At 36.7% G+C, this 21,877-nt stretch overlaps 4 protein-coding genes across 5 annotated transcripts; 1 reads left to right on the top strand and 3 right to left on the bottom strand.

Moving 5' to 3' along the window:
* The first annotated feature begins 149 nt into the window (after nucleotides 1–149).
* LOC125193667 (uncharacterized) lies at nucleotides 150–1,138 on the top strand. The gene is made up of 2 exons (XM_048091508.2): nucleotides 150–851; nucleotides 943–1,138. The coding sequence occupies exon 1, from the start codon at nucleotides 223–225 to the stop codon at nucleotides 838–840; it is 618 nt and encodes a 205-aa protein (XP_047947465.2). The 5' UTR covers nucleotides 150–222; the 3' UTR covers nucleotides 841–851; nucleotides 943–1,138.
* Nucleotides 1,139–2,745: 1,607 nt separating this feature from the next.
* Nucleotides 2,746–6,187, bottom strand: LOC125191886 (uncharacterized protein At2g24330-like). Of its 2 annotated transcripts, none has more exons than XM_089069839.1 (6): nucleotides 6,009–6,187; nucleotides 5,270–5,536; nucleotides 4,922–5,066; nucleotides 3,943–4,052; nucleotides 3,377–3,794; nucleotides 2,746–3,278 (listed from the first exon to the last, which is right to left on the bottom strand). In XM_089069839.1, the coding sequence occupies exons 2-6, from the start codon at nucleotides 5,528–5,530 to the stop codon at nucleotides 2,989–2,991; spliced, it is 1,224 nt and encodes a 407-aa protein (XP_088925965.1). In that variant the 5' UTR covers nucleotides 5,531–5,536; nucleotides 6,009–6,187; the 3' UTR covers nucleotides 2,746–2,988. The 2 variants fall into 2 exon arrangements, with proteins under 2 accessions (XP_088925965.1, XP_047945271.2); XM_048089314.2 differs by having other exon boundaries at nucleotides 5,270–5,533.
* A 1,316-nt stretch (nucleotides 6,188–7,503) lies between these two features.
* LOC125193883 (Cytochrome c oxidase, subunit Vib family protein) lies at nucleotides 7,504–8,298 on the bottom strand. The gene is made up of 2 exons (XM_048091818.2): nucleotides 7,950–8,298; nucleotides 7,504–7,753 (listed from the first exon to the last, which is right to left on the bottom strand). The coding sequence occupies exons 1-2, from the start codon at nucleotides 8,241–8,243 to the stop codon at nucleotides 7,730–7,732; spliced, it is 318 nt and encodes a 105-aa protein (XP_047947775.1). The 5' UTR covers nucleotides 8,244–8,298; the 3' UTR covers nucleotides 7,504–7,729.
* Nucleotides 8,299–8,809: 511 nt separating this feature from the next.
* Nucleotides 8,810–15,513, bottom strand: LOC125193882 (uncharacterized). The gene is made up of 6 exons (XM_048091816.2): nucleotides 15,006–15,513; nucleotides 14,443–14,529; nucleotides 13,075–13,239; nucleotides 12,893–12,979; nucleotides 12,739–12,810; nucleotides 8,810–11,113 (listed from the first exon to the last, which is right to left on the bottom strand). Exons 1-6 carry the CDS (start codon nucleotides 15,198–15,200, stop codon nucleotides 9,185–9,187), a joined length of 2,535 nt encoding a protein of 844 aa, XP_047947773.2. The 5' UTR covers nucleotides 15,201–15,513; the 3' UTR covers nucleotides 8,810–9,184.
* Nucleotides 15,514–21,877: the final 6,364 nt, after the last annotated feature.

Genomic DNA, 21,877 nt, shown 5'->3' with positions numbered 1-21,877 from the left:
ACACTAGAAAATCAAACAAGGATTAGGAGAGATCTATATAGTTGATTGATAATGAATTAGCATGACATTTGACAACTAGCATGTTTTGGCATTGGTTATATCCCTTCACATGCTATGCTTTTAGGGTTTGTACTCTCCAAACACTCACACTTTCTCACTATATATGTAACACACCACTCCACTCCACTCTTCATCATCCCCATCTCTACTCCATCTTCAACCATGGCTTCCTTGAAGATCTTATCCCTCCTCCTCATCTCCATCCTCTCCACATCCTCCGCTTCCCTCCTCAAACCCGACTGCGGTTCCTGCTCCGAGCCCTCCCCCACCACCGACCCTAACCTCCCCCTCCCGCCAGTCGGAATTCCCAAACTACCCCTCCCGCCAGTCGGAATCCCCAAACTACCCCTACCACCCGTCGGCATCCCCAAACTACCCCTCCCGCCCGTCGGAATCCCCAAATTGCCCCTCCCGCCAGTCGGCATCCCCAAACTGCCCCTTCTGCCGCCAGTTTTGGGGAAGCCGAAGGGCAAGGGCAAGGGCAAGGGCGGGTGCCCTACGCCATCGCCCTCAAAGGGAGCCACGTGCCCCATCGACACATTGAAGCTGGGCGCATGCGTGGACCTTCTAGGAGGGCTGGTGCACGTGGTGTTGGGAGACCCCGCCGTGAACGAGTGCTGCCCCATCATCTCCGGCCTGGCCGAGGTAGAAGCCGCCGCGTGCCTCTGCACCACCCTCAAGGTGAAGGCGGTCAACCTCGAAATCTTCGTTCCTTTAGCTGTGGAGCTCTTGGTCACCTGCGGCAAGACTCCGCCGCCCGGCTACACGTGCTCTCTCTAATTCATCCCATTGTAAGATTTACACATACATAAAAATCTCCATTTTATGAATTTAGCTATATATGTTTTTAATAATATCTCTATACTTACATTAATAATGCAGATTTGTGGGAATGTTGAAGTATCTGACATGAGAGGATGTCACATTAATCAATTTCCATTTCGTTGATTGCTAGATTTGGGTGTATGTTTGTTGAATTGTTTAGTTTGCAATTGTTCATCTTGATTTCATTATGTAAAAGTACTAGTTCCACAGTCATGTGCGAGGAAGCAATTATTGAACATTATTTTTCGAGCAATTGTACAAGTGTATTGTGCTTGAGAAACATGCATAAAAACATGGTTTGGAGAAATTTCTTTATATCCTTTACAAAAACACATGAAAATATAACATCATTAAGATCATTGAAAATAATACTACTCCATAAAAAAAAATACAATAAAGCTATGCAACCAAATTTTGTACAACCAAAAATTGGTTTATTTGAGAAAAATGTAATTTATTTATGCATTTAATTAAAAAGTATAGACATATATATAGTATAGGAAACGTTCATAATATTATGGTATTTGTGTATAATTTTTTAAATTTTTTTGAATCATAAAATATAATTAATGCATATTTTAATTCAAATTTGAAAAATAATAAAGAAATAATTCAAATATATAAATAAAAAATTGAAAATAAGGCCAAAAACTAATAAAGTGTTTTTAATTTGTTAACTAACTATATTTATTATTTTAATATTTAATTAACATATCAAAATTACTAATACAATTTTATTTTGGTTGTACAAAATTTGGTTGTTTATCATTACTAAAAAAATAAGGGTAATTAAGAGGGTTAGCCAAATAATTGTAGTTGGATTTTCCATAAAAGTGGCCCCATGAAAGATTGATCGTGATGAAATTGATAGGGATCAGTATTGTCAGACATGCATGGGGTATATATACTTTGTCGTTGCCCCTTCACCATGTGTGGTGCCTAATATTACGCTTTCGATTTTCTTTTTCCATTTTATTCTTTTCTTTTTCTACTAGAAAATTTGAACCTGCAATACAAAATTGAGTTAAAGTTCGAATTCACGTTAAAGATTTCAACAATTTATAAATTTGGGTCTTAATTGCAATAATTGAAAATACTATGAATCAACTTTAAATAAATTTTTTACTTCATGTAAATAGTATACTATAGATTATTACTCTTTCTTCTATTCATCCGTGATCTATTGAACCAATTTGCTATTTTTAGGTGTCCAATAAACTGTCAACTCATTCTTTTTTTAGCCCCACAATGTTCTCTTAATTATGTCCCTCGTTATTACCCTACGTCCACAAAATACAGTTTCAAGATTAAATACTTCACTTTGACTTGTTACAAATTTTATGAAATGGAAAAAGAGAAATTATCATAAAGTTAAGTAAAATACGCACTCTCAAACAATTTATTAGAATTCATGTAACATCATTGACAATATTGAAACCATCACAACTAATATAATTCAATAAAATAAAAATCGAATTCAAATCAAAATGCATCCAATTAAAGTAATCAATTTAAAAATAAAAATAAAAATGGGTGAATTTATCACATTATCGTTGTCCTTCAGCAGAATATATAATAAATATACACTCGTATCATCCCAAGTTAATCAAGACAGTTATTTTGCCAAGAAAATTTAAGAAAATGGTGTTTAATTAATTAATTAATTAAAGAAAATAAAATAATTAATTGTAGATAATAAAGTCACAGAGAATATAATAGAAGTTTAACATTATGAATTTTGGATGAAATGACCTTTTTAGTTTGGGATGTCCCCTAAAAAATATGAAACGATTAACTTGAGACGGACGAAACACTAAAAATAGAAAACCTCTTATACGTATCGATAAAGCAAACGAAAAATTAGCAAAAAATTGTACTCTCGATCGCCCATTTGCAGAAATAGTTGTCTCAAGATGACATTTCACAGACTCGGGTAACAAAAATGTACAGTATATAATTCTGCACAACTCAAATTACGTTTACAACATGCTTAGTTATATAAGAGAGAAAAATAAGGTAACCTCTTGCTTTGGTGAAATAGTTCCTGAACAGCCTTCATGTATATAAATCCACATTAAGTGAGGGCTTAGACTCATCTGAAATTCAGCTTCCGGAAGTCGCATCTGCTGCAGTCACATCGTCCCCGCTTGTAGCAACTGTACCCCCTACTGAACCACCTGCATTTGGTACTACATCTGCCTCCTCCTTAACCGGGGAGGCTGCAGTAGGTGAGGTTGAACGTGTGGTCAAACCAGAGGTCGTACGTGTGGTCAAACCAGAGGTCGTACGTGTGGTTAAACCAGAGCCGTGCTCGGAGTGCCTTGGTTGGTTCAAGGCTTGGCAATGTGGGCAGTAGTAAGTAACAAATGGATAATCTTCTTTCCTTGCCAGACCTGAATGTAGGAATGCAAAAGATTGCTCGTTATACAATACCACATTGATTCAATCTAGATGATATGTACATGCAAAGACAAAAGTGGTTGCTGTTTACCATTGTGCATGTGGCAGTTTCCACATATTAGTGCATATGACTGTGCCGGATCCTCTCCCACGAGTAAAGCAGCGAATCGAGCAATCCATCCCCCATCGTGCGTTGAACCTGTTTGAGTGTAATGCTGTACAGCCATCTGGTGTTGCTGGGGTGTCATGGTGCCATCAAGTTCACCATGGTAGGACATCTCTTCCCCGGTATGGGCTGTGGATGCATTTTCCGTACTGGTATTCCTAGCGGATGGTTTCCTATGTCGTAGTCCACTAGTTCTTGCAACTTCCGTGTCATTGTCCCTTCCAGTAGAAACAATCTGATTAGACTCATCTTCCATGTATAGTTTCAGACCAGAATCTGCACTCAACTTGGACGCCAGCACTGTGGCAGCGGCAGCCTTGGCAGCTGGATCAGTGTCGTACCTCTGCATTGAAGAATTTATACGATGATGGAACACATATGTGAAGAGATAGTATTGGAGATGGATATGCAGTCCATTTATATAACTGAGCTTTAATTAACTCCCAGATTATGTGAACAAAGTTTAAGAAATCAGCATACTGTCACCCTACCTGTATCAGCTGTTGAGTAGTATAATAATTCGTCTTCTCTTTCAGTTCATCTAATTTTGCTTGCCTCTCAGCTCGAAGCTTTTCAAGTGTTTTTTTGTCTTTCTGATCAACTGTAAGATTTACCGATGTAGAACAGTAAATAAAGGCACATCATATCAACATTACTTTTGCTTGTAATACTCATTTGAAAACTAAAGTAGAAGCACTATCAGTGATAAGTGAAGCGTGAAATCTAAATAACAGATTATTTATAACAGAGGCAAGAGTTTCTACAAAATAGTAATAGTGGCCAGGGCACCAGAAAAAGCTGAAACCAGACCTGGAACTGTAGCTAAATCAACATAAGGATCAGGGTGTTAATTTGATTTATAGCACCCTGAAGTGTCTAGGTTTAATCATTGAGGAAAGTAGAAACCATAAGCTACTTAAGCCAAACGATATGCAGGGAGCTTTAGTTTAATCCCGCATAAATCTCAAGTTGGTAATCCATCACAACCTGATGAGCATTTTGTATGTTTTACACAAAATAGGGAATAGGCCATCCTAGCCAATGACTCCATACAAACCATACATATATTCCTCTTACTGAAAAAAGCAAGCACATAGGTCAACCATACCCATAGGTCAACCATACCCATAGGTCAACAGTCCTAAACTACAAGCTATTGTCCAATCTTAAACTGACCACCACATCAAATGAAATCTTGAACCATTAACAATTATACAATGGTAAATCTTTAAGCCAACTATTGCAATTAGCTAGACTATTATAACAGGTGTCTACCAGAATCATGCCGATAACGCCATTGTAAATATTAACATGTAGCAGTAGGACACATTTACAGATATCTGAAATGGGACACTTCCATTTTACTTCCAACAAGCATAGAACAAAAGCTGAAAATACTAACACACATACACGCAAGCAAACACACACAAAGAGAAAGATGCCGGGAGAAAAGAGCAGTAAAACGCTTACACATCCTTGTGAAGCTTCTAAGAGTGAAGTAAGTAATGGAAGCTAATGCTGGAAGCAGAAAGACTGGTAAGACTCGCAATGCCCTTATTTTCCAGTCCAAGTCTAAAGATTTAGTGGTCATGATAGCATAACCTAATGCAATTGCCTGAGAAGTTATGCAGAGTCCATTATAAGTCATAGGAATTATAATTATAGACTGCCAGTTAGAATGAAAGAACATAGGAATTATAATAACAGACCGCCAGCAACGAATCCACCTCAACCCCAAACAATAGAAGAATTCCAAACCAGACAATCCCCCCCAGTGGTACCATAACACTGATAACCATAACAAATAAAACCAATTACCTCAAGAAGAAGTGAGAATAATATCAGGTTCCTAGTCATTCTCCGCCAGCTATTTGAACGTCTTGCAATTCTCGAAAGAATAGTGGCTTCTTCTTTGGATATATATTGCAATCTCTTTTCAAAATCATCCCGATGTAATCTTAATATCGCACCCCACAATCTTGATAACACTCCTTTCTTCTTCTTCACCGGTTTTGTTGTTACCTCAGCATCTGTCGCTGAGGTAAACTCTTTAACATCGTTGTTCGGATCTGCAGCCATCCCCTGCTATACAATAAACCATAATTTCAACTACCAAGTCACTGTTCATATCCTTCCGCAACAATTACAAAGAAACAAACGACCAGCCAAAGTAAATTTCAACAACAAATTCGATACACGACCACTCACTCCAGATAAAAAAAATTAAAAAAATTAAAACTCATCCACAAAACACAAAACCGAGTAAGAGCAACGATTGAGCTAATATCACTTATTTGAAACGGTATAAACACAGGAAGAAGAAGCAACTAGAGATACCACAAGGATCAAACAGAAATGGAAGGAAAATTTTAATTTTTTTCAACAATAATTAAACAAGTCCCCAAATTCAAACTACTCCGTGAAATGTAAAATTCAACAATCACTCAAATTCCAACCTAACTAATCATAAAACAAACGCAGAGTGTGGCGCGCATAAAATGTCCCGATCGAAAAACGAGCAAAAAACCCTAATCAATGCGATAATCTGAATTCTGACCTTCGCGGCGATTGGAGCTGGCTCTGAATTGCGATGTGAAGACAAAAGCCTAAATCGATGCGAAATTTGAAGTGCGTGATTTAGGTTGAAGATCTTTCAATGGAAACGGTGCGGAGAGAAATTCAAAGCAGCATTAACCTGTTTTTTGAAATCGGAGGAGAACCATGTGCCAACTGCTTAGCATGTAATCAACAATATTAATTAAAATAATATTATTTTTAAAATACTTTTTGGGGAAAATATTATTATGATTATTATGACTAAAATATATAGTACTTTCCCACACTTTTTATTTCGAGTTGTCACTTTTAAATTTGTACTCCATATAAATAAATGTGTTCAGATATCACTTTATTCCTTAGAATTGAAGAATTCCTAGTTTAGTAGTGTAATAATTTTTCAATGTTATTTCCAAATTAAAATTTAATACAAGACCGCCGTGTGGTCCATTTATATAAATTCATAAAATCTGTTTGCTTAACTTTTCAGATTTACAAAATTCTAAAAATTTACTCGATTTTATTTTAGAGATAGATTCTTTGAATTGTACATAAAATTGAATAAGATTCTTTGTATCTTCAGATAATATTTTCGTTCTCTTTAATTTCAAATTTCGGACCAAAATAATTTCTTTGAAACCTAAAGGTCGGAATATCAAAATTAATTGTTTGATACTACTATAGGGAGTACTATATACTACTAGTATATGGTTTTCTAAAAAATACTCCATCCGTCCAAAAAAAAAAAAAATAGAGCAATTTGTGTATGGCAATGGTTTTACTGTAGAATTGATAAAGTAAGATGACAAGGAAAAATAAAAAAGTAAGAGAGATGAGAAAAAGTAAGTGAGAAGTAGTGTTAATAGAATAATGTGTATAGTTATTATTTGTTGAAAAAATGTGCTCTATTTTTTGTGAATGGTTAAAAATAGTAATTGTACTCTATTTTTTATGGACGGAGGGAGTATTATATTTTATTAAAATAATATTAAGTATTTCTAACTAAATAGATAATTACATATAGTAATCAAAGTTTATTTTAGATTTTCCAGAAAACTAACTAAATATACATTCAATGTATTTTGGATTCAAATTTTTTTTCAGTTCCTCATTTACTTTTGAGTTTCTCATGTATACAGGCTCATCACTTGTATTACAAATTTTGATGGAATATTTTACTAAGTACTTAAGTAATAAAATCTATTTAAAGAAATAGAATGTACGACGATTTTACATATATATGTTATTCATTGGAAATCGATTTCAAAGAAATAGAATGTACGACGATTTTACATATATATGTTATTCATTGGAAACCGATTTCAAAGAAATTGAATGTACTACAATTATAATTTACGTAGATCGATCTCTTATGGTTTAATTTCACAAAATTAAATTCTTTATCATTCATATAGTCAGATTAAACTTCTTTGACCGGACACAATTCCGATATATTATTGGACATCGGTGCAAAAAAAATTCGAGTCACAAAAGAAATTCAAAATTTAAGTCGACTTGCCACTCTTGATAATATATATACCAGGAAACTAATAAACTGAAAAGATAGAGAAGTAGGGACATTTGATTGCACCCCAACACATATGTATTACTAACATGAAGGAGGTGAAGCTAATTTTTGAGGCAACACCAACACTACTAATTACTCCCTCCATCCCTCATTACGAGACATTAATTTCCTTTTCGATTCGTCCGCCAATACTTTTACTTAATACTCCAGCTCCCAATCTGCAGTGTGGTTGAAACAAACATAAGAAAAGGTTTGAAAGTATGCAATCGGTCTCATTTAAATGATACATTTTCCTTTTCTAAGGTCGCTTTTTAATTGAGACATTTTCTAAAACAAAAATATTATTAAACTGCATAAATTCTCGTGACGAATAAGAAATGTTCCACTAAATTAGACGAAGGGAGTGTTCGGTACCCAATCAGGACAGGTTGATTTATAGTGGTCAGCCAGTTTCTTGCAAGCTTCCGCGCCACCGCCCTTTTCCTCCACGCACCTCTGGTACTCGTGGTATGTCTCGTAGCAACGCCGCCTCTGGCTGGACGTGCTCTCTGCCTCCTTCTCCTCAGGGGTTGTGGTGGAGGAAGGGGGCGGGGGGCGCGAGACGTTGGGGGTGCGCTGAGGGGGGCGAGGGGCTTGCTCGCCTCTCGCCACTTTGCTCACGTCGCGCGCCCTCATCTTGTCGTGCGGCTCCATCGTCGATCCTGACATTTTTCTTTACTTCTCACTTTCTTCGTTCAATGTTGCTAATGTTTATGATAGAGAGGAGGTGTATGATGATTTCTTTTGTTTTCAAGCCATCTGGCCCTTTTCCATCTTAAACGTGTCACTTACCAGACCCATGCATATTCTAAGGAGTTACTCCCTTAGTCCGCAATCACAAGTCCTATTTCTTGGCGGCACAAGTTTTACGAAATGTTATAAAAAGTGGGTGAAGAAAAATGGATGAAATATGAGTCTCACTTAGTATTAGTTTTAAATGAAATATTAGTGGAATATGGAACTCTATTACCCTATATGATAAAAGTAAACCAAGACTCCTATTCACGGAAGGAGTAAAATAGAAAAACAGGACCCTATTCGCGAACGGGAGTAGTTTATAGCTATCTTAGTTAAAGGCTTCTTTGCTACAAACATGAACCAACACCATAATCAAGGTTAATCATCACCACAACTATCCACTTTTAATTACTTGTATCAGTATCATCACATTTTCAGTATATAAAGATGTTGATAAAATAAATAAAAATCCACCCAATATCAGAGAAGCTATGGTATAAAAAAGTCTGCAAATAGCAGCATGCATCTATGTAAGAATGTTTCTGCATATTCATTTCCAAATTAAGAGCTCGAGTCATTTCTCTCTGTGTTACTCTAAGGCACCCAAATCTACCTCTAAAAGCACATCACTATGAATCAACAAAACTACACCTTCAACTCTATCAAGCAGGATCTTGCATCGGACCAACTAAGCCACCCACCACCATGGCTAAACTCTACCAGACGACGACTCAGAAATCGGAAAAAAAATATAACATACTTATTTGCTGAATTCGAACTATATATATGGTACAAATCCCTATTCCAAGGATCCTCAAAACTTACCTGCTACCTGATTCGACAACGAATCGAAAACAACAAATACAACCCCATCAACAGCTTCCGTTCAACGTCAGATTCCCAGGAACAAATCTAACTCCACTGTGCTGTCTCAACTTGACAAGAGCATCATGAGTGTTACCGCGCTTTATATCAACATAAATTGCAGTAAGAATAGCTTGGGGACTATTTGGTATATCAGAAAATGCCATGGTTAGAAATCGTTGAGCCTGCTCAAAGTCTCCCAGCAGCGCAAAATTGGCAGCAAAATTTGCACAAAACAGTCCCCGAGCTTCCTCAGGGCTGGAAAACACCGGGGCTAGGGATTCATCTGCCGTTGAGAGAGGAGTAACAACGGGTGTTGTGCCACCATTTGACTCTTCAGTGTCGGACACTTTTTCCACTGTCCAGTTCTCACAGTCCTCTTGGCTATATGGAAGCTTGACATTGTTACCGTCAGGCATGTACACCAGCAAATGCTCAGCAGCTTCATTTGGCCTATTTAACAGGCATAAAGCCTCTGCAGCGTATATGGTGCCTAAGAATATGTACATCTTTGAGCAGTCAGGAAGTTCTAGTAAAGATCTTGCTGTTGAAAGGGCTTTCAAAGGATCTCCTAGTGCCAGCTCTACATATGCTAAATCAGCCAGCACAGCTTGTCTTATCATCAGGTTCTCCTTCATGCGAATATGTTCGTAATCAAGGATGGAGTTGGCCAATGTGCCAGACAGATTTTGTCCACCCTTGTGCTCTTTCGCTTCACCATTGGCAATAGCTTGACTTGAGCCAGTAGCTGCTTTGGGATCACCGCCAGTGGCATTCTTGAGATTTGAACTCTGCGATAAAGGTGCCTCTCCCGACTCTTTTTCCTCAGAAACAGGAGCCTTATCAGCCTTGAATACTTCCGAATAATCTAATAAGAACAAAGCATTGACAAGAGACTGCCAGGCAAGAGCCATCGAGAGATCAGGCTGTTTGCCATCACCTTTAACTGAACTGTTCATTCCAACATATGTTCCATGGCCATTGGATGGACCGTATCTTAGAGCAAGTTGTCGCCATTTCCCCTTGCCAATGACATTGACTCCAACCTCAGAAATCGCAGATGCAGAGGAAGACTTTGTCAGTCCCTTGTCTAGGGCCATCAAACAGCACTCAGCAATTCTTAGCCACAGAAGAGGTCTGTTATAGAAGATAAGGCTTGCCATTTGAAAACAACGAGCTGCATGAAAGGGTCTGCCACAGGCCAATGATTGAATACCACAATTATACGTAATCAGGAGGGATTTATCCTGAGACAAAGTGAGAAGATTTGGAGGCTTCTCCTTCCGCACAGCTGAGCTATTACTTAAGGCTTTGGAAAAAAGTACTCCTGATGTATGATGCTTACCCAGCCGGTAGTAGATGCAGCCGAGATCATTGTAGTACATGCTAGAGATTCCCATCTCGATGCTGTTACTTGATGCCATCAACAGCTTGATTGCTTTCCGGTGATTTCCACGAGCATATTCAAGCTGTGACTTTAGGTAGAGAGCCAGGGGATAATCTTTGCCACGAGCCAGATTCATAGCCATCTTCACCTCGCGCTTGGCTGCTTTCAGGTTCCTGGTCAGGAGCAGAAAGCGAACCTTGTAAAGGTGTAACTTAAGCCTTAAATCAGCAGTTGATATTGAACCCTCTGGTTGGATTCTTTGAAGATCATTAGCAGAGACAATGCCAGGTCTTTGAAGATTCTGTCCACTTATGTCAAGAGAGGATAGTACAGGCAAAGGTTCATCTTCAAGTGCTTCCTCTGATAATGTTCTGGTTAAGGAATCATCTGGAGTAGAATCATGGTGAGAACCATCATGAAGGGTCAAATTGTTGGGAAGTGACGTAGATTTTGAAACTAATAGAGGTTGCTGGTGTGCCGAGGATCCATTATCTGCTTGATTGCCCGGACTACTGACAAAAAAAATCCTTTCTATGTAGCTTATCACATCCTGGAAAAAAAAACAAAAAATCCTACTTACTCACAATCAAGTTGCAAAGACGAGTATCGAATAAGACAGCTCAACCAAGGGAGAAAGTGCCATTTAAAAAGGTAAATCCCAGTTCAACCAAAAGAATTCATACTTTGCAGAAAACTGACAAATCAGGAGGCAGACTGCATGTCTTACACCTCTCTTATAAAAAATACTGCATTCTCATCACAGATATTTACACAAAAAAGTAACTTAAATTAAAGGCTTATCCATACAGCACAAAAAAGCAGATTGGCCAAACAAAAATAATCTAACCATGCAGATTCAAATTATCATATAGCCATATATTGCAAACAAAGAATTTCCAACTGGTAAAGCCATCAGCTCATAAGATGTTCCTCCTCCATTAAGCACCATTCAATCACAGTGTAAGTATTCCTCAGCATCAGAAAGGAAAGGGAAAGAATCTTGTAACAAGAGAGCTACGTTTACATTTGGCCTCTATCTCTACCTACAAACAATCAATTGTTTCATAGGCATAGCTGTTCTTAAATTCAGTAACATATATTCGGGAATCTTTGATCCATGATTATAAGTTTTAAAACAACTGCAGCATTACTGCAAGAAACATCAGAGGCAGATACATAATATTAAAACAGGCATTTACTAAGTGTTGTAGGAGATACTAGTTGCTGGGCTCATAGACAGATGATGTAAGAAAAACACAAGCATCTTTCCACTTATATTGCACCTTCAGAGACATCTAAACAATGTTCGAAACATCTACAGAGAAAAAATTGTCCTAAAAAATATACTATCATTTCCCAACAATGCATGTAGAAATGTTTTCATATGCATCTTCCAACCACAAAATACAGTCTCCATGTCCATGAACAATATCCTGAAAAGATGCTGGATATAAAGCAAAACATAATGATGCACTTTAAAATTGAAATTTGAAAGAAACAACTAAAAGATACATGCATGCACAGATAGAGCAATTTTTAAAGGAAAAAAAACCAGTTTATCATGCAGATATACCAACAGTAACTTTTGTTTTAATAGCTAGCTAGAACTCAGCTAATATACTTATAAGACATATTAGGTTTCTTTGCGGTCAACAGGAACAACCCTATCTAAGAGACTTTAGTTTATACAAACTTGAAAATTCTGATGTTTAAAAGCATAGCATTACAGCCCGTTGCTACATTTGGCATTTCAACTACATTTAACAAATTTCAGCACATCAAATGATTAAGCATTAAGTTCAATAAAATACAGAGCATTTCTCACAGTCAGTCAGTAAGTTGAATTGCAAGATTTAGGGTCGAACTAAATTCCTTTAACCTTAAATATTTTCCATGAAGGGTTAGGTAACATAGGTTTCAAATTGAGATCAATGAAATGCCTAATCATATATACACATGTATAATTAAGCACAAAATTCTGAACTAAAAATGAAACATTAATTGATTAAGACTATTTCTGTTTTTTAATTCATTTTTTCCAAAATCAAAGAACACTCGGCCATAGAACACAGCTTGTTGCTTATTCCCCTTTAATCTTAAAAACTGAAACTATTTATTAATACGTTTGTACCATTTATAGAGAGTTCACATTCAATTCAATGTAGATAAACTTACGGAAGATCTTGATGCATTATGAGAAAGTAACGCGACGTCAAGCAGTAAAAGACATATACGGAGAGCTGTCCCCTGCATGTGGTAACATAAAACTTAACCAGGAGAAAAAAAAGCCATCAAGATATGATAATTGCAATAAGTTTACAAGTGCTACCTCGTCAATAGGTTCAATGGTCTGATACAAAGTGTCCAAATATGAGAACGATCTTGCGTATTCATGAAGATGGTACCAGATGACTGCCTGCAGTCAGATCCATGGATGGATAGGTGAAATTAAAGCAACCTAAACTTCAAGGAACAAGAAAATGCCAATATGAAGTATAAACATAGACATACTATGTTGAAAGTTGCCACTGAGGTATCTAATCCATCATTGTACACAATTGACGAAATAGGATGCCGGGGAGTATTATTTCCTCTAATGCTGGAAGTGTGTTCACTTCCATTGTTGCTGGAAACCTCTTGTTCTCCAGATGCACAAGCAAGTTCTTCACTTTGTTCCTAAATTAAGGGCAAAACAAAATCAATTGGAGATAAAAGAAGTAAATAGAACAAGGATAAAAGAAAAAAGAAAAAAGAACAAGGATAAAATTATAAAAACCAAAATATGGAGGTAACTTCTATATTTATAGTAAAACACCATATAGAAGGGACCAAACCGCCTATTGCAATATGAGAAGATGACGATCTGTAACAAGTTTAAAAAGATGAGTTATTGTGTCCAGTATGGCAAAATGCAAATTCTGCAGCACAGGACTTTATATAGAATAATAGTAGAACATTGTAACAAGTGATTTTTGTTAAATTTAGCACACATACATAAATTCTGATAAATTGACATGATATTCTTGCAAGATAAGACAATCTAAGCACCACAAACAAATGCAAAGCGTATAATACATAGACAGATGAAACACCCTGTTGGGTGCATTTTCATGTTTACATAAGTATTCCAGCAAAATCACTCAGAATAGAGCATGCATGAACTAACGCACCAGTATCCATAAATATATATAGGGTGACCAGTAACATATCAATCATCCATATAATTCACATCTCGGCACCTGACCACATCCATCACATATCATAAAAAAAGTGTTGCAAGTTGCAACCATGAAATATCATCCCTGAAGTAATATATCAACAAAGACATCCACCAACCCACCCACTCCCCATATCCAGCATAGGAAGTCAGCTTGTCCAATTGAAGTGAGTAGCATGTGTAACCAAACTTCTATCAGGTCAAAAAACAGCAACCAGGCAAACATCTAATTCTCTGTAGCACTACCACTGCGGTATAACTGTATAAGACTTAAGGTGACTAGCCAAATACAGAAAGTCACATGGCTGGAGCCTTTAACTCATGCATGCAGGCTAATCATTTCATCCAAGTCTCTAACTATTGAATACGGACTTCAAACCCCAGATTGCACGGCGTGTTTTGTGTGTATGACAATACCAACTGAATTTTCAGTACATTTCAATATGGGAAATTTCCACACCATACTTATTCTGGTAGGAGTGAATCAAACCCACTTTGTTTAACTAATGGCTACCAAATTAATAGACAAAGAAATGCTGATTTCATCTGACTGAAGTGTCAGTTTCACTCACGCTTCATGTAACAAAGACCTTAGCACAAGTGATCCCATGCACTTTGTAGGGACCAAGGAGGATGGTGGAAAGTGTCATTTAAACACAAACCTTGATCTTTTCGAGTGCTTTGATAAGCCTTCTAGGATCTGAGCATCCATCTTGTAAGCTCTCCACAATGGCAACATTATGACACACCTAAAATGTAATAACGAAATTAGATAGCAAATAACAAAAGAAAATACAAATGCACATAATACAAACTGGAATTTTGGTTATACTTTATTTCTTAATCTGTTAAAAGCAAACTCAGGACTCCTTTTTCATATGATCTCCAGGTAGAAGTGTTCCAATAATTTCTTATAAAATTCAGCAATCCACTATCAAAAGTACAAGATAGCTGGTGAGCTACCACAGTTTGAACAACAGGCTATTCAATACGAATTATTAGTGCCATTAAGAAAAAGGTTTCTCCTCCATTCTCAAATCGACTTCAGTTAACCAAAGGGAACAGGAATTTCCTATCAATTAAGTGCACCGAACCCATTCTTTAATAAAGAAAATTTTAAAACTAAACTCAAGCAATCAGAAGGTTAACCCAAACCCAAGCAGTCAGGCGATAATCATTTCATCTAAAATCTACAACTTAGAAGAATCACAAGAATGTAATTAACCTTCGGATCATTTTCCTTCTTCTGCAATAGCTGATTCAAAATTTTCAAACAATCCGCGAACTTTCCACTCTGAAAAAGCACAGCAGCCTCCTTAGCAAGACCCTCCGCGAACAGAGCACCGTCGTCCTCACCCACCGCCGCGGACGGCGATCCGTCCCTAGTATTCAATACCACTGACGCTGAGGGGGAATCCATTGGCACGCAGATCGATGAGCAAACCCTAGCTGAGTGAAAAACCCTCAATCACTACTGCTGAATTCGGCTGCGAATTCGAAATTGAAGTCGGAGTGCGCCTGAGCTGGAAACGACTAAACCCTAGCGATGAATGCGGGCTTCAGGAGGTTGCGAGAGGGAGATATACATACACAAACATGGTTTTGAATTGAGAAAAGTGTGGATGTATGTATCGATTGCGATTTGCGATGCGTTGATTTTGAGTGAGAGAGAGTGTGGAGGCAGAGATGGATTGAGCAAATTGGGGATGGAGTGAGAAAATCTAGAAAGATAAATCGAGCCACTTTATCTAACTTTAAATTTCATTAATACTCAACAAATTCATTCCACGATTACTTGTTCTCATAGAATAGTGAATCCTATTTTCTTTAATGGTCATATTATTGAAATAATAGCTTACAAATGATGCTGATTGAAATATTATTGGATTTATGACCTACTAACTCTTAAAGGTTAAATTGAAATTAACAATCCAAACACAACCCTAATCTTCTTTATTCAAATTTACACACGACTTGTTAATGATGCGATCTTATTTGTGTTGATGCGACACGACAACAATTTGATAATGATATGAACTTGACATGATAAGACAATCAAACGAAACGATTCAAGTCTGCTGAAAAATAGATAATGATCTAGCGGCGATGTGGTTGTCTCGTGGCTGTGATTCAGTGAAGGCAAACGAAACGATTCAAATCTGCTGAAAAATAGATAATGATCTAGCGGCGATGTGGTTGTCACGTGGTTGTGATTCAGTGAAGGCAAACGATTCAGTGAAGGCAAACAATGTGGGATCTAGAGTTTTTTATTTAAGAGGATGAATCTTGGTGTCAGTCAAAGCAGCCTACGTCGCTATGTAGATCAGCCACTATCGTGAGCCTATTCTTCTCGGGTGCTAAAATAGTCATATAAGCATGCGTCCTCATTACAATGCATCTCATCCGACTAATAAAACGGGTTTCGTGATCCGCTAATCCTACCAAAAATCTCAAAACTCGCGATTTCTCTTGGTTCTTAGAAAGAAGAAATTACATGTACACTATCAACAAAAGCAAAATGAATACAAACCTAAGAACATGCAAATAGTCAATTTTCTGAAGTGAACACAAATCAGTCGCTAACAATAAGGGTGTGTTTTATAAGGTGGACGATAAATAGGCTGAGGATTTGGGAATATGTAATAGATTCAAATTTGTGTTGTTAACAAAAGATTTTGTCATTTATTTGTAGGTGTGATAAAGTTCTCCACAAAGTTGTCATTTGTTTTTGTGGTTATGTTAACCAAAGTGGATTAATATGACTACAATGCTCGGAGAAGAACTATTTGTTGTTAGTATGTAGCTAGAAAATGAATTTTTGTGTAATCTTTGTGTTGTTACGTATCGTAGGCTCGTGGTTGATGTTGGAATGCACGTGTGTTTGAATAACGAGTGGGTCTTGATTTACCGTTGCATTGTAATGTTTACATATGTGCAAGTTGTATGAAAATGGTCTAAGGTTTGAGGGTTTATAATATGGAGTCACCCTCCAAAGTCACTTGAGTTTGTGTCATGTTAATGATTCATATGGACTTGCCTTTTTTAGACCGATTAAGACCACAGAGTCCCTTCGCAAGTCAACAAGTGCTCCAATGATTTTTCGCAACTGAGAAAATACAACATCACTTTGCACATACACGGTCCTCAACATGCTATCAATAGCTAATGAGAGGGCTGATATACGTTCTTAGATACTCTGATATGAAATAGGGTGATGTTTGTATCTTTTGATCATTAGCAAACTAATAGGATAATGCTTTCTTGCAATAACCACACCATGCCACTCCCGCAAGCAGAGCGGAATGGATAGAACATGACACTCATGGATTTACACGTGGAACGGTTTCTTCTAACACTCAGAGAGTTGGTTGCACGTGGATGAAAGGTAGGATTTTGCATCCTAACAACTAATAAGACCTCATCCATCTCTATGACGAAAACAGAAATTATGATAACTCATCTGCTCCATCCTAACAAACGTCTTCAAATATAGAGCCGATGAACGGAAATCATAAATAGTAAGATAGAGGTTTAGGCCCTCTACCTCCAAGAAAGGCAGTTGCACGGTTTCCTCTTTGTGGATGTGTGAGAAGCGAACCCACTACTCTGGGATCATGCTGCAAACGAGGACCATCGAATGTCTCACCTCCGAAGCACAAAGCTGTCCCGAAGATAAGGTAGTAACAAATTGAATTTTGACTAAAATTTTATAATTATGGTTAAAATGTGATTTATTAATGTAACAATTAATTAAAAAAACAAGTTGTGACTATAATGAGATTAAAATATCGAATCATGGATATCCGATCCTAAGAGATGGAAATGATTCTGAAGTCTGAGTTCATGAGCAACTAGATAGTTTAGAATAATTAAAAATAAAATAAGAGTTGGGACAGAAGAATATAACACAAAATATAAGAGAAGACATGCTTTTGCGGCAATTCGGGCACGTACAATGTTAATAACTGTAGCCAGCCTCTCAGTATACAGATTGTCAGCTAACCTAACTATATAAGTGGTCCAATTATAGGTTTAAAATTCATTTTGTACCTTATGTTAGATTTTTATAATTTTGATACCCCAATAGTTAATTATATATGTGGTGCTGCAACATCAATACACTTAGCTATTGGTTGTTGAGCCTCCATTACTCATTTCTAAATCGAAGAACACTAGAATTCATTCGATAAAGTTTTACAATGGTGATAGGAACACAAATGCTAATTTAAAAAGATATTTATCTAAAATTAAATTTAGTACAGAAATGAAGATAATGAATGATTATGATATTCAATATAATCTAGATATTATAATTTATGCAGTCGGATCCAGATATATTATCATGACCCAAACTTTTGATAAAAAAATACTACTAACTAGACAAAAATTAAAATTAGATAATCTTTAATTAATCATAAATAGTAACCGAACAATCTTATTTGCAAGAGCATCATCAGCGGCGGCCGTCCGCTGGGCGTCGGACCGGCGTGCCCGACGTCCGAGGCGGACGAACGTCCCATGCGGACACGGGAGTTCCGCGGCGATTGAGCGACATCCGTGGCGAAGGCGGCGGGACGTCCGCCGCTGTGGGATGTCCGCCACTGTGAATTTGTGAATTGTTTAATTAATTCTGTAAATTGTTTAATTTGGTGAATTTGTGAATTTTTTTATTACGAGAAGTCCGCGCGGGAAGGCTATGAGATGTCCGCCACTGTGCAGGGAAGGCTATGAGAAGTCCTTATGACGTGGCAGTGCTGGGAAGGCTATGGAAAGTCCTTATGATGTGACATGAGGTATTTTTGTGAAGTCCGTTGGGAAGCTATGGAAAGTCCGCACCCACTGGGGACCAGAAACTCTTAGAGCATCTCCAAGGGGGAAAGGTATATTGAGAAGGTATATTTCTCATTTACCTCCTCAAAAAGGTTATTATACCTTTTTAAAAAGTAATGGACTCCAAGGAAAGAAGGTAAATTCAAAAAGCAAATAAAATAACTAACTTTATACCTTTTCTATCAAGAAGAGGTAAAGATACCTCCTCAAAATAAAAGAAGGTATAATACCTCCTCAAATACCCTTTCCCTTGGAGCATGAAATTTTATGAAGAAGAGGTAAAAATGGTAGTTATTTCTCTTTACCTCTCCATTTACCCTCTCCCTTGGAGTTGCTCTTACAGTGATAGACGTAGCAAACTTGGTTGGACCCTCGTTTATTTAAGCCAAGTTGATGAATAGAAATAACGAAAATCAAAACACATTAATATTAAGAGGGATGCTTAATTGCACACATAATTAGCACATTTAGTTCTAGGGATTAATGTTGAAAATTTTAGTACGATTTGTTAATTAGTTCATTGACAAATTTGCACTCTTATTTATTAATTTCTTAAATGAACCTAACAAGTTTTATAATCATTATTCTAGCAAGTGCTGAAAAACATACTCATTAATCAAAAAACAAGTAATTAATCCATTGACAGGAAGTAAATAATACTACTCCTTCATTTGCGTTAATTACGTTGGCCCACCCTTTACACTAATATATCAATTCAAGAAGATCAAATATTCAAATGAGTCAAAATTATCATTTGTCATATACCTACAACATTTCCACTTGATAGAAGAGAGATGAGGTAATGTAAAAACTCATTTCTATAGTGTAAACTAAAACTATTAAAAATATTTATTGGTTTGGTTTGTTGGAGTATGTCAAGTAAAAGGTTTTTATCTATGTTTTTTTTAGCTATCAAGAGAGTCTTAATCACAGTTTTGACCAGAAACTCGAGTAAAAGAAAAAGCCCGCATAAACCCGACCCAAAATCTACTACTCCGATGATATTTAACTATCTTATAAATTTTGTGAGATGTTGCATCGTTCATCCCTGATACCTCAACCCGAAAATCCTCTATTTCAGTCATTTAACTAGTCCATAAATTTTGTGGGATAGTAAAATGTTTATCTATGATAATGGGTCCAAAAATCATATCTTAAGTTAATTATCTTGCTATATCTAATCGAAGCAAAATGTGAACATGAACAAACAAATAAAACTGAAAAAGAGGACTAGGGTCCCAATCAATTAATTAATTAATACTCCTTTACATTTGGTATACATAGTGATATTTTGATTTAGATATTCTTGTAATTTATTTCAATATTCTAGCTAAACACATCCTCCGTAAACGATCCTACCCCATTATTGAAGGCCCAAAAATTATTCTCTCACGATGCAATCTCAACTAGTACATATCTACAAAAGCATGAAAACAAATAAACCCACATGTAAAACATAAAATTAAACACAGACACACACCACATTTATATGGAGTAGTATTTTTTTTTTACCGTAGTAGTGTGACCAGTTGTCACGTCAACATTGGGTACTAAGCAAACAAAGAGATGAACGTGTGTACACAGAAAGAACTTCAGAAGAAGATGTAAGAAGTATTTTTGTCATCATCTACCTCACTCCCACTTATTTTTAGCAAAGATAATATATATTAGTATGTATGATGCACAAAAACACCCATGAATTTGGGGGGCCATAAACCACCCCATACCCTTTTTGCCCAAATAAATTAGTGCCAAGATTATGCATGCCCACATGCTTCCATGTGATGGGGAAATGGGATGATTTTTCCATCGATCTACTTCCTTTTATTACATCCATATTTTGTAATGTTGGGATTGTATTTCATAAAATCAATAAATACTATGATGAGTAATTGTATAACTTACAATTTGTTACCAGTATATAAATACTTCATTCGTCCATATGAGATTTTTCCTTCCTGAGCAATCCTAACCGATTCACGTTACTCTTTATCTACGAAATAACTACTCATGGTCCACTATCTCAACACACTATTTGTCGACGGGTGAAGTTTCTATTTACACCGAATTATTACTGACATGATTGATCCGTCAATAACCCGTTGATAATCATGATTACCGACAAAATTTTGATGTTTACCGACTGAAAAATCAGTTGATAAACTATGTTTTTTTAATGGTTGTGTTGATATCTAGTGAAATTTATATAGTGAATTGGTCATATAAATGTATCTAGCTAATTCACTGCGGACGGGTGAAGTACCTATTTGAGTTGTATTTATATCGAGCGCAAATTTTCATGTAGTGAATTCGTTATACAAATGTACCCATTTTTTGAAGAGAGTGTAATTTTTTTTTTTCAATCCTCCCTACATGCCCTTTCGCAGTACACTTGATTTACGAAAATAACACTCACGGTCCACTATCTTAACTCACTATTTGCCCTTGACGCGACACTTTCTCCACCAACCAAATATAAACCTAACATTTCATCAAAACTCATGTCGTCTTTAATATTGCACCTCTTTCTGGACTGGTAAAGTATATCTATACAATGAACTGTATTTATATCGGAGTGAAAACTAATAGTATCTTTTTCAAAATGAAAAATGATAGTAGTACTAACATTCTACTTACAAAATTTCTTAACTTGGGTAGGAACCCCACATATCACTTGGATGATAAAGCAAGCTAGTGGAGAAAATTGGCCTTGTCTGACTGAACCCTACTTTGTTCCCTCTCTAAACTCTATAAAGCCACAAAAACACACACACTCAACACACAGTGAATGTGCTAGGGTGGTCCATCTCACACATCTTTGTATGTATACATGTATGGGCAACAACCTAACTCATTACCTTCCTCAGTAAAACTCTCTCTTCCCCATTTTTTTTAACTGTCTCCAATTTCTCTGGTTTATATATAGCAACTAGAAACACTCTTTCCTCATCAAAACCTAATCATATCACCAAGTCCTTTCCATGCTTTTCCACAGCTTTCTTGAACTTGGTTCCTCTTGAAATCTTGATCCCCTCAACACATCATGGTAAATAAGTTCAAGAAAACTGTGGGAAAATATGGTAATTCCGGACTTTTTTTACGAAGGGCCCTCTCCTGCGCTACCTAGCTGCAGATTGCTCGGTTTTTTCACCCGTGCTCGGATCCATGGTAAATTTTCATCTCTTCATCCAGTACTCTTTCTTATTTTCAAGAAAATGTGGTGATTTAACGGTTTTTTTTTTTTTTTTATTACAATGGAAAATCATT

This window comes from Salvia hispanica, chromosome 4 (genome assembly GCF_029641045.1).
Source record: "Salvia hispanica isolate PSC_SH4W2 chromosome 4, Shi_PSC_v1, whole genome shotgun sequence".
NCBI lineage: Eukaryota > Viridiplantae > Streptophyta > Magnoliopsida > Lamiales > Lamiaceae > Salvia > Salvia hispanica.
Note: the sequence above shows the minus strand (reverse complement) of the source record. Positions and strands in the feature narration are given on the sequence as shown.